This window comes from Trachinotus anak, unplaced genomic scaffold (assembly GCF_046630095.1).
Source record: "Trachinotus anak isolate AG129_WGS33_773 ecotype Australia unplaced genomic scaffold, CSIRO_AGI_Tana_v1 ptg000025l, whole genome shotgun sequence".
In the NCBI taxonomy this organism is placed as follows: Eukaryota; Metazoa; Chordata; class Actinopteri; order Carangiformes; family Carangidae; genus Trachinotus; species Trachinotus anak.
In genome coordinates, this window is record NW_027273876.1 from 5,363,288 (window position 1) to 5,375,556 (window position 12,269).

The following is a 12,269-nucleotide window of genomic DNA, read 5'->3' on the forward strand; positions in this document are numbered from 1 at the left end:
CCATCTCCTCTCCCTGTTTATCTGCGCAGCCTTTGCCTGAATGGGAATACAATGGGAATGCAGAGCAGGTGGGCTACAGAGTCCAGTACTCCCGCGCGGGCTCACAGGGCCGCGCACTCACCCACGTCATCGCTGATCGTCTGGAGAGGGAGTTCACCATTGAGGACCTGGAGGAGTGGACAGAGTACGAGGTCAGGGTCCAGGCCGTCAACGGCATCGGGATGGGACCCTGGAGCCAGCCGGTCAGAGGCAGGACCAGGGAGTCTGGTGAGTCACCTCATCTGTCATCGTCTTTCATAAACACTGCTTGGCCTGTCAGATGATCAATGAGAGCCCCGGAGTAAAAAGCAAACTGTACGACATCATTAGCATCACAAAAACATGGCACTGCTGGCTTAATTACTCAAAAGCAGTTGTTGTTTTTTCCTGTCAAGAAAAGGCTTTAAAATTAGGATTTATTATTACCAAGGTGTTTGTTTTACACCCAAAACCAACTCACAGCAACACACATTCCTGTAAGTGCAATATTTTCACCATATTTTTTTGTCAAGATAAAAGCTCCTTGACTTTTCTAATACTGTTTTTGCAAAAGCTACATTATTAGTCATATCAGAGGTAGCAAACACACAGCTACAGTTTACACTTTGCCATATGTTAAATTTGTTTGTGTGCAGACTGTTTCCTGCCCTGCTAAAGTCTTTTCAGCAGCCCACTTCTATTTAAGACAGTTCCTCTCCCTCCTCACCAGACGTCGGGTGGTGAGGAATGGAAGGAGTCTGAGGAAATTGAGAACACATGGACTTGAATGTGGAATTCCTTGTGCTTTTTTTTTCTTTTTTTTCCACTCACTCCAGCAAATTCTTAGGAATCAGCGCATTATGTCCAGGGATGAGTGCCAAGGAAGAGAAAAGGCCTATTCTTGAGTCATTTTTTTTGCAGCATGCCCTGGAGGGTATAACAGGATATCAGAGGCTATGTGCAAACACAAATGATATAACCATAGCAGATCGCTCAAACTGCCTCTCTGTCATACACCTACACATGCACATACACAGATGGAGTGTGGCAAATTAATTTTTAGTAATATATGTAAAACAATGGGCCATTCAGGGCCTAATGTTTTCGCCTCTCTGCTCTCTTTGTTTTCCAGTCCCCTCCTGTGGACCCACCAACGTGTCCGCCTTCGCCACAACCTCCAGCAGCATCCTGGTGCGCTGGTTTGAAGTTCCTGAGCCAGACAGAAATGGTCTCATTCTGGGCTACAAGGTCTGTCTGAGCTTTTTATGTTTTACAGTTATTCACCGTTTATTTACCGAGCAGTCAAAGAAACATCTAATTAGTTATTTTAAGGCAGCGTACAGAGCAGCGGGGTGTCAGCATGTGAGGCCATTTCTCCTGCATCATTTCCAATTTCTCTTCATCTCCCATTTCCTCACCGGATCAGGTTGTGTACAAAGAGAAGGACTCTGACAGCGCGGTCCACTTCTGGTCAGTTGAGGGGAACGCCACCCACAGTGTCCAGCTGACCGGTCTGGGGAAATATGTGCTCTATGAGATCCAGGTTCTGGCTTTCACACGGATTGGAGATGGACGCCCCAGTTCTCCACCCATCCTGGAGAGGACTCTGGATGATGGTACGGCAACACTGACCCATGAAAATAGCTTCATTATATTATGGCAAAATGTGAATACACTTGACAGCAGGTGTGCAGCAATAATTTATAGAATATAATAATTTCTCCTGTGAAATGCAAATCTCCGCTTCACTTTTCTAGTCCAAGAACCTTAACAAGTTGTGGTTTTATGGAAAATAGATTTTTGTTTTCATGTTGGTGATCTTTGCTTTGTTTGAGAAACTTACTGTACTTTCTTCACCTTAGATTGTGAAAAGGTAAATGAGGGATATATATATATATATATATATATATATATGTTTAGTTTGACATATATTATGTCTTTTGCTTTCTTGCAGTGCCAGGACCTCCAGTGGGTATCCTATTCCCTGAAGTGCGGACCACCTCAGTGCGTCTTATTTGGCAGTCCCCCTCTCAGCCCAATGGCATTATACTTGGTGAGTAATATACAAGGTCCTTTCCATTTCTTTTAATCATTGAAATTTTACTCGAAGAAAAAATCTCTTGGTGTCGTAGTGTGAGCAAATAAGCTGGAAACTACCAAATACTGCACAAATAAGCTAATTTATTTAGCTTTAGTAAAACATTAGGCCCACAGGTGTCATTCCTGATGACTCTCTACATACTTTTGTAATGTTTTTTTCAGCTTGATGGGCTACACAATATTAGCTGGGGGGAAATCAAATCATGTTATTTTCCAGCATTGCTGTAAAGGGAGTCAGATTCTCTTGTTAGCTAATAGGGGATTTCCTTGTGAGCGTTTGATTCATTATACATCTGTCAGATAATTTGTTTTAAACCGCATAATATGACAAGACCCACACAGCAGCAAGCAGGAGCAGATGCTAATGGAACAACTGCAGAGGAGACGAAGCTGCACAGTTTGCTCTTCCTCTCATTGTTAGGAAAAACCAGCACAAACAACAAATGCTCCAAATGCCTAAAATACATTTTAGTTTGCTTTAGATTTAATTTACCACTCAGCTCCCTATGACACCTCCAATGAGAGTGTTTGTCCCCATCTTCTCTCCAGCCTACCAGATCACATACCACCTCAACTCCACCAATAGCAACGCAGCCACAGTGGACGTGCTGAGCCCCAGCGCTCGCCAGTACACGGTGACCAACCTCAAGCCGGAGTCCACCTACGTGTTCCGCATCACGGCACAGACGAGGAAGGGCTGGGGTGAGGCCGCCGAGGCGCTGGTGGTCACCACGGAGAAAAGAGGTAACCACAAGTGGCTGAATGTGTTACATTTAATCAACAGATCAGAGAGCTGGATGTGACGCTGATGATTATACAGGCACAATTTGGATGAGCACATAAAAACAAAAAAAATGCATTATCTGTAATGGTGTTTTACAAAGTGAAGTGATATTTTGAAGCGTGACATAATTTGTAATTCTTTAGCGAACAGGAAACACACTTACAGTTGTTCATTCTGAGAGCAGACACAGGTGTGTGATCTCTGTAATAACACAACTTGTAGGGAGCCGTGTTAAACCTTCGTCGCACTTTGTTCGCTTCCAGTTAACAGTCCAGTAAGCAGATGTGTTTTCTAAAGGAGCGTTTGTGCCCTTTGGGTGTTTATCGGAAGCACTCTGGTGCAGTTGTGAGAATGAAATCAGTCCATCTGCTTCCCTTGAGGCACGTTGCAGATTGTTTACTCTGCAACTTTCATTTCTCAGCTACTTTTCATTCATCTGGATTGCACTTTTTCTTTTTTCCTCCTCGCCTGTGCAGCATAGCTCATGCAAATGTCAGTGAGCAGAAAGTAATTTTTTCTGGTGTTTCCATCCTTGCTTTGCAACATCCATGCCCCATTTCTTTTCTCTCAACTTCTCTTTGTCCATGTGTCCGTGCTCCCAGCTCGTCCGCAGCCCACCAGCCGTCCCATGGTTCCTCAGAAAGACGTTCAGGCCCGCCAGGTTTTGCTGTCGTGGGAGCCGGGCAGCGACGGCCTGTCCCCTGTGCGTTACTACACGGTGCAGCTCAGAGAGCTTCCAGAGAACAACTGGACAGTCCACTCTGCCTCTGTCAACCACGAGGCCACCTCTTACATAGTATCCAGGTAGAGAGCACTTATCAGCTAACAGCTTCTGGTTAGAGTCAGGGGTTCGTTTTCATCCCCTTTATTACAACAGATGTATTTCTATTTGTTCTCTGCAGATGAAGAGGATAATATTCTCACAGTCCCCACTGCTATATTCACTTAAATACTCCCTCGGCTGTAGTATAGTTGGCAATTCAACACTATCCTTAAATGGAATAATGTTTCCAGGGTGCTTAGGTCTGCTTTAGAACATAAACAATGGTATAAGCTAGTCAAAAACATTTAGGGTATATGTTCAGCAAATGCAACAGTCAGGTGTTGGTTTGAACTCACCAAGTAGTTTGCTTGAAAAGCTTGTAGCTCTCACAGTAAGACTACAATTTCTCTTTTGATGTCTGTGGCTTAAAAGGTTTAAGATCCACTGCCGTAGTTTATCATCAAGATTAATGTGCTCTCCTGTGCCTCCATCCCTGCAAGGCTGAAGCCCTTTACATCCTACCAGTTCAGAGTAAAAGCCACCAATGACATAGGGGACAGCGAGTACAGCGAGGAAAGCGAAGCCATCACCACTCTACAGGACGGTAAGCGTGCACGCCCTCATCCACAGTGTAAATATTTGATGAATAAATTATCTTGAACCTAAAGGACATAGGAAATATGTGTATGCTTAACTGCCAATGTCTGTGAGGTTAGTTTAGCATAAAAAAAAGGTAGTTAGCTTAGCACTATCCAAAGGTAAAAAAAAAAATCTACCTACCAGCAACCCTAAAGCTCACTTATATAGAATTTATTTAATCTCTAAAAGTGACATGTTGCAGTTTTATGGGGAGTTATGTGTTGGATTATTTCTCGCTGGGTGCAGAGACTTCCTGCAGTTGCCTGATAACCTCACAGTGTCACTTTAGTACCCAAGAAATACTCCTGCACATACTGTGACAGTGAATAAACAGATTTCCCAAAATGTCAAACTACTCCTTTAAAGGTTAAATGTTCTGCACTGTATGTTTGATATGGTAATATCTTAACTATACTCTATGCACATATGCTCTGTGTAGATATTTAAAGGTCCAATATTAACACTATTTAAAAATAAATAAATAAATAAAAAAAATAAAGTCAAAGTTTTGGCTTTGTTCTGTGAAAAGAGTTGAATGTCTGCATGAATTAGCCTGTTGTTGTGATGCAGACACTCCTGGCAAAGGCAGCTGGTGATGTCATGTGCGCGCCATCTGTAGTAACCATGAGACAAGAGGGCAGCATTTAAACCTTGGCAAAGTTTTCTCCATGTTGCTTTAACCAACATAAGAGAACATAAGCGATGTTTACTGCACTGATCCTTCCAGCTGCTATTTTTTGACTCAGCTGTCAGTGGCTGTTCTGTTGTAGCTTTTGTTGTGTTTATGCTCCGTGAATGCCACTGCACATGGAGAGATTTAGCATCTTGAATTGTGCGCATTTTCAGGTCGATTTAGCTCATTTTATCTCACTTTTATCACCTCAGCGCCCGACGAAGCGCCCGCAATTCTCTCAGTCACGCCGCACACAACCACGTCGGTGCTGATCCGCTGGCAGGTAAGAGGAGACAGGGTAATTGGAGTTTTTTCTATGTTTCATTATTTCTACAATCCACAAAAAATGTCTAAGAAAGTGGCCTCTAATGAGAGGCCATGACAGTACACAGGGTAGGCCTGTACTTACAGACTGGATGCTACACACTCTTCTCTCTGTAAAAAAAAAAAAAAAAAAAACTCTCTCCCACACTCACACCTGAATAAACAGGTCATAAAGAGGAAAACAGGAGGCTTCAAGCCACAATTTCACTTTTATGGAGAACACTTGTGGAGTTTATAAAGATAGCGAGGTGCTTGTTTTCTCTCCCTGCTTCTCCCCTCTGGACTTGCTCTCTCATGTTCAACCATGGGGGAATTTCTGTGTGTTACTCACCTGTGGATGAGCTCAGTCTTTTGTTTTCAGAATGTGTTCCAGTTCCTGTAAGTCTCTTCAGTTAGAGACAAAACACAGGGTGATGAGGTGGAATTTCACAGTGAAGAACAACTAAAGTAAAACGCCTGTTTAGGTGGAATTATCAGTTTATATGAACTCATGATAAGTGAAAAACTGGGTCGTGTGCAGTATGTTAGGCTATTTCTGGAGCTCAGTTCTGCAGGGATCCGCTCCACTAGACCTCAACCCCCCCTCATCTTTTCCTTTATAGCCCCCCTCTGAGGAGAAGATCAATGGAATCTTACTGGGCTTTCGGATTCGATATCGTGAGCTGCTGTATGACCGCCTCCGTAGCTACTCTGTTCACACCATCACCAGTGTGTCCACATGGGCCGAGCTCTCTGGTGAGGAACGACAGCTACACACTGCATCACTCTACCATTCACACACTTGCTTCCTTACACAAATACATTTTCCAGTATGACATTTGCATATAGATCAGCTGTTGCTATGTTGCATTCACTGCAAACGTACAGTATGTAATTTTAAAATGCAAAGTTATGAGTTTGAATAGAATAACCAAAGGCATAAATTGCATATTACAATTCATTCAGCAGAAGTATATTGAAAGAAACGGAGCCACTTCCCTGCGCTTTTACCTCAGCAACACTTTCACACAACTCCATCCATCCGTCGTGGTTGATTGTTCGCGCGTAGTCTTTATGTGTCAGCTGCACCATTATTTCCATCAGAGGAAAACTTTCACACATGCCACTTCTGTTTCCCAAAACTGCCCCGGCGGTCTTGACACTTCACGGCAAAACATTTCATCTTGTGATCAGTAGCTATCAGCTGCAGGCTATTATTAGGTTTACTCAGGAGCCGCTCTGTTTCTACTGCTCTCTGCATCTCAGCCCGTAATTTTAACCTTGTTAAAGTCATTCTGGGGCTCACTCAGAGCTATGATCACTGTGATTATGTTGGTTTTTTATTGCAGTAGTTATGCCCCTCTCAACAATAAAAATAGACTTTGGACACTAATACTATTGTTTCTCCACTACCTTTTTTTTTATTTCTATGAATTCTTCTTTCTCCCTCTCCAACGCAGCCCCCTACAGCATCCGGAATCTGAGTGACTCAACTCTGACCCAGTATGAGTTGGACAGTAAGTTCACAAAAGCACACACATGCAAATGTCTACTCAATCCTCAAGCTCATTATATTTTTTTTAAAAAGCTGCCTTTCCTTGAATCTTACCATATGCCTTAAGTAGCTCAGCTGCCTTGAATAGTGACACAGGAAAAGCAGAGTATCAAGCAAATTAACACAACATTTGGCTGCTTATATTCACATCGCCTTGGTATAAACACTCCTACTGAGGCCAACACTGAGCACACAAGCCCACCTAGTCCAGCAGTCCTGGTTGGTTTGCACGTCTGCTTATTTGGATGAGCACAACAGAAAGCAGATGGATATAAATTTCCAACCCATTCAACAGCCACACAGTTGCAGGGTTTCTGTATGAATAACAAAGTATAATTTGTAATTGAAGTAGAAATTCCTCAAATTTTTACCCAACACTATAAATTCAGTGTTCAGGGAAGCCAGTGAGGGATCATGTCCTTGTAACAATGACAATAACAGATGCAGATAGAGAACTGTTTGCTCCAAAGTGTAAAAAAGTGCAACTCACTTTTTGGTGAGTTGCACCAAAATGTTGAATGTGGTGGTGTTGGTGTTGAATGTAATTCCTAACTTTATTTCCCCTCTTGTGTACTTCGACCTGCAGAGCTGAGTAAACACAAGCGCTATGAGATTCGCATGAGTGTGTACAATGCTGTTGGCGAGGGGCCAACCAGCCCACCACAGGAGGTGTTTGTGGGAGAAGCAGGTATGTGAGCATCCTGTAATTTCAATCAACACATTCTTGAGTGAAAAAATTATCTCGCCACCCTCAACGCAAGTGGATGAGGCGTTTCCATATGGCAGTCGCTCCTGGCAACCTGTGTTGTTGAAACACATCGATGCTAGCTGTTGACACAATGAGCAGACTACTGATAACAGGCACAAAAAAGGAATCTTTTAATGTGTGGTTGTGGTGTGTTTGTTTGTGTGACGACAGTGCCCACAGCCCCACCGCAGAATGTGGCCATTCAGTCCGCAACAGCCACCCAGCTGGATGTGACGTGGGACCCTCCACCTGTGGATGCACAGAATGGAGACATCCAGGGCTACAAGGTCAGAGAAACACTTTTCCTAAAAACCCCCAGCCAACACTGCCGAATGCCACATTGGGCCCAGGAGCAAAAACCTTTAAGAGCTAGCTTCGTAATAAAATAACAATATTGCATTCTGTTTTTATCATTATATAAATATTTACATGCTCTTGTGGTTCACGAGAGACCACATGTATTTGATGTTAATCACCATTAAATGCACATTTTTGCACTTGTATCCAACTCCGTTTTCCACAGTGGGCTGCTCAATGAAGGGTTTGTTGCTCAAGAAAACATTTATAGGGAATAAAATGAAATTGCGTGTCTCCCTGAAGGGAGTTTGAAATGGGACTGAGTTTTACAGGAGCAGAAATAGTTGTGGTCCCTGAGCAGCGTCTGTAGACGTACATTAATATTTATTTATGTCTCTCTTATTCCACGTAGGTTTACTTTTGGGAGTTCCAGCGTAAGAATGAGACAGAGCGGCTACGCACTCTGTTCATGCCTGAGGGAGGGGTGAAACTGAAGAATCTGACTGGTTACACCACCTATATGATCAGTGTAGCCCCCTTCAACGCTGCAGGGGACGGACCCCGCAGCCCACCAACCAGGGGCCGCACTCAGCAAGCAGGTAAATCAAACCACTGGATACCAATAAACATGCACTTTCCTTATTCACTATGAATGAGTGCGACAGTCGGGGCTGTTGCAATCAAGCGACGTAGTGAAACAAATATTTCTGTATGTAATGAATAAACACATGATGGAGAGGTGCCGAGAAAAACAAGACAAGCAGAAGACAAATGAGGTAACAGGATGACACGAGTAGAGCGGATAAATTAGCGGAGCGAGCAGCCGTGTTCGCTCATTTGTCACATTTATGCGCTGGTGGTGGTGGTGGTGGTGGTGGTGGTGGTGCTGTTAGTTTGGAGAACCCTGAGAGTTTTCTCAAAGAGGATGAGTCAACCATGAGGAAAGAATTTGATGTGAAGATGATGCTAATCGCTGCTGTCAGCATGCCAAACGATGTTAGCGGAGCCACACACTGAGCATAAGTTCCTAATCAGCAAACGCACTCTGAACTCATCGCTGAATTGCCTATTTTGTCTGGAAAGTAGATGGTATGAAAATTCTTGGAGCAAGCTCTCTGTCTACACCCCCTCCCACCCCACTATAAAACCTCCCACATCCCCTTATCTATCTTTCTTTCTTTCTTACACTTTTGGTGCCCTCTGTGTGCTGCAGCTCAGACCAGTAGAATAGGAAGAAACAGAAGGTATTCACAGTTTCCCTTGTGGGTCAGTGTCGTGAGAGGAGGAAGCAGATGACAAGGTGGGAGGGGCGAGGAGGGGAGGAGCACTATGGAAATAGTTATCCCATCTTTCTAGAAGACAAAGAGACATTGTCTTTAGTGAGCGTCTCAACTCCTGCTCAATGAGTTTAAAGACAACAGGGCGAGCTGTGTTTTTGAGCGCAGCGGTGTCACAAGCACAGCCAGCTGTAATGGGCCCTGGAGGCTGAGAACGGCCACTGTGGTGGTGAATTAGTATGACCTGGGTCAGATAGTATTTGTAAGCGACGTCTCAGCCTTTTAACCTCTATGCAGTGTAGCAAAAATGTGGTGTTGACCTGATCAAGGCGGTTCAACTGTGTGAACGAGGACACTCGTCTCAGCCAATATCAGTCGGTTAGGAAGCTGCAGCAAAAACCATTTCAGTGCTGCAGCTCCAGACCTGCAGCAGTTTAGACCTGCACATACAGACTGGAGGGTAAAACAAATCGCTTTTTCAACTTTGTCAGACACACAAAGAAAACAGCAGCTGTAAAAAAAAAAAAAAAAAAAAAAGCTGCAACTACAACATTTCGTTTATGTGGCAGATGATTTTGATTGACTTCCACAGCTATTATGGTGTCAAGGGGGTTGGGGGTACCTTATCAAGTTGTCTTGTTGCAGGTCAAGCCTCAAAATATGGTTGCACTTATTGTCCTTTGTGCAAAATCTGTCCAAACTTGTTTTTTTCTACAGCTCCAAAATCAGCATGAATATAAAGTATTCACAAATATTATGCAGGCTAATTAACCCTTTGTTATATGATTAGCCTTTAGCTGTAGTTAACTCTTAGTTCAGGCTCTGCACTGAGACACACACACACACACATATTGGAAGACAAATTCCCTTATGCATACTTATTGTTTCTTGACTGTTACCCAAGCATCTTTTGACCTTTGACCTGCGTCTGCTTCAGCTCCCAGTGCTCCCAGCTTCATTCACTTCAGTGAGCTGACCACCACCTCGGTCAACGTGTCCTGGGGCGAGCCCACCTTCCCTAACGGCATCATCGAAGGCTACCGTCTGGTGTACGAACCCTGCACACCAGTGGATGGTAAGCCCTCATTCTTACCTTATTATTACACTGTTCTCTGCTTACAATGGCTGCTGGCTTCTACAATAGCTTCATGCACACTCCAAGATCTATTAGGATTATAAATTAAAACTTGTGCAGAATTTCACTTTTGTTTAGATGAATTTAACTCAGCATGGTCGGAATCTTGTGGTGTGCATTTTTCTCGAGCTATAAGCTAACCATCACCTTGACCCAAACAGCTCATAAGTCATTGCAACCTTTGCATAGCTTCTGATGTCACCATTAATAATATGTGACTACAGTGCCAAAATGCAGACATAATTTCCCACTACTAATTCCATTACTGCGTGTGTGTGTCTGTGTGTGTGTGTTTGCCTGTGTTGAGTGTGCTCCCACATTGCCTGGCCTGTGTAAGACCTGCTCTAAATGTGGTGTGTTTGTCTAGAGTCTTCAGTGGCCTGTGCCGACTGTCTTCACTCCCCCTCCCCCCCAGGCGTCAGTAAGACAGTGACGGTGGACGTGAAGGGGAGCGGGCCCCTCTGGCTGAAGCTCAAAGACCTGGCCGACGGCATCACGTATAACTTCCGCATCCGGGCCAAGACCTTCATCTACGGGCCCGAGGTGGAGGCCAATATCACCACCGGCCCAGGAGAAGGTTTGTTCAGGGAAACTAAAAAGTTTTGAATGATTGGTTCTAAATGAATTCACTCAAACACTTCTATTCTTCCTCAGGAGCACCAGGACCCCCTGGAGAGCCCTTTATCACACGCTATGGTTCAGCCCTGACCATCCACTGGACCAGCGGGGACCCAGGACGGGCTCCCATCACACGCTATGTTATCGAGGCCAGACCTTCAGGTACAGCATGTGCCTCAGCTGCATAATACAAACCAGATGATCACCACTTCAGACAAGAAATTGTACACCTGGATAGTTTGATTAAGGAAAGTGGTGTAAAGTGTCGACATCTGCTGCCTCAGTCTCTGTGTCCCTGGTATTTTAATGGCTTATTGATCGGGGTGCTGCAGCTGAGACAATTGGCATCCGGTTTCAGTTGTGATTGACATGTCAGGCAGGGTAAAGAGGGTGATGGCTGGTGGGTGACTCACAGGGGAGGGGCTGTGTTTCACGACTTTTCAGTAAAAATTGAGGGGATACTTAGTTCTAGATTTTAAAGAGTGTTAGGCTACGTCCACATGACTACGTTTCATTTTAACACGATCTCCATCCAGGTGACAGTTTTAGCTCCGTATCAGAAACAATCTCCGTCCATACTAACACACCTGAAAACACACACACACACGACCATTCACGTACACTGAGCATGCGCGAGCCGGTGTAAACAGGAAGCAGATAGTCTAGTCTGCAGTTGATTAGTCACGCAAAAGGCTACAAAGGAGGAACAGTAAAGGCAGGTGTAGCATTAAAATGCAGAATTTAACAGCACAACAGCTGATAGCATGATAGCAAAGACAACAAGGTCAGTAACCCTTTTAATTCGTTATTTAACCACTGGTAGTCGAGGCTGAAGACCCAGTCAGGGAGAGACTGGGTGCCCACGTAATAATCTCTGTTTTTACCTGTCCAGACTAAAGCACAACCCCAGAATTTTCAAAATAAAACAGAACCAGCAGCGTTTCCAAAACTCTCCATTTTCAGCTCTGGAGTGAACGAAAACGTCGACAACGTGGATGTAACCAGGGCTATTGGAGGATAATCTATAGCTAAGTGTCAGTTTCCAGGGGACAGTGAAGATGGTTAAACCAGCCCCACACACGCCCCCTCACCCCCCATCTTCTCTAATGCAAACGCCAAAGGCCGTAACTCTCTGCAGCCTCGTATAACTTGATGACTTGTTTTTGTCTCTGGGTCAAATTACATCAGCTTCTCTAACTTTTACCAGAGTTCAGCATCATGACAGATGAACTCTGGTGCTTGTTTATGTTTGTGTAGCCCATTAAAAGAGTCAAACTTACACTGATGTTTACAAGCAGCGACGGGTAATAAATGGTCTCTGACAGAATTTCCAAAGCCAGCAGTAAGCCATCTAACATA

At 44.1% G+C, this 12,269-nt stretch overlaps 1 protein-coding gene across 8 annotated transcripts in view; it reads left to right on the forward strand.

Annotated features, from left to right (window-relative positions):
• Window positions 1-12,269, forward strand: part of sdk2b (sidekick cell adhesion molecule 2b) — a 253,404-nt gene that overhangs the window by 224,482 nt on the left and 16,653 nt on the right. For 6 of the 8 annotated variants that reach the window (XM_071462772.1, XM_071462775.1, XM_071462773.1 and 3 more), the window contains 16 exons: window positions 30-267; window positions 1,151-1,266; window positions 1,445-1,634; window positions 1,973-2,071; window positions 2,668-2,862; window positions 3,505-3,706; window positions 4,166-4,269; window positions 5,190-5,260; window positions 5,904-6,036; window positions 6,741-6,797; window positions 7,422-7,523; window positions 7,755-7,870; window positions 8,293-8,479; window positions 10,095-10,232; window positions 10,660-10,869; window positions 10,947-11,072. In XM_071462772.1, the coding sequence (XP_071318873.1) occupies window positions 30-267; window positions 1,151-1,266; window positions 1,445-1,634; window positions 1,973-2,071; window positions 2,668-2,862; window positions 3,505-3,706; window positions 4,166-4,269; window positions 5,190-5,260; window positions 5,904-6,036; window positions 6,741-6,797; window positions 7,422-7,523; window positions 7,755-7,870; window positions 8,293-8,479; window positions 10,095-10,232; window positions 10,660-10,869; window positions 10,947-11,072 (2,284 nt within the window). The remainder of the gene's footprint in view (window positions 1-29; window positions 268-1,150; window positions 1,267-1,444; window positions 1,635-1,972; window positions 2,072-2,667; window positions 2,863-3,504; window positions 3,707-4,165; window positions 4,270-5,189; window positions 5,261-5,903; window positions 6,037-6,740; window positions 6,798-7,421; window positions 7,524-7,754; window positions 7,871-8,292; window positions 8,480-10,094; window positions 10,233-10,659; window positions 10,870-10,946; window positions 11,073-12,269) is intronic. The other 2 variants (XM_071462774.1, XM_071462778.1) reach the window with 1 other exon arrangement.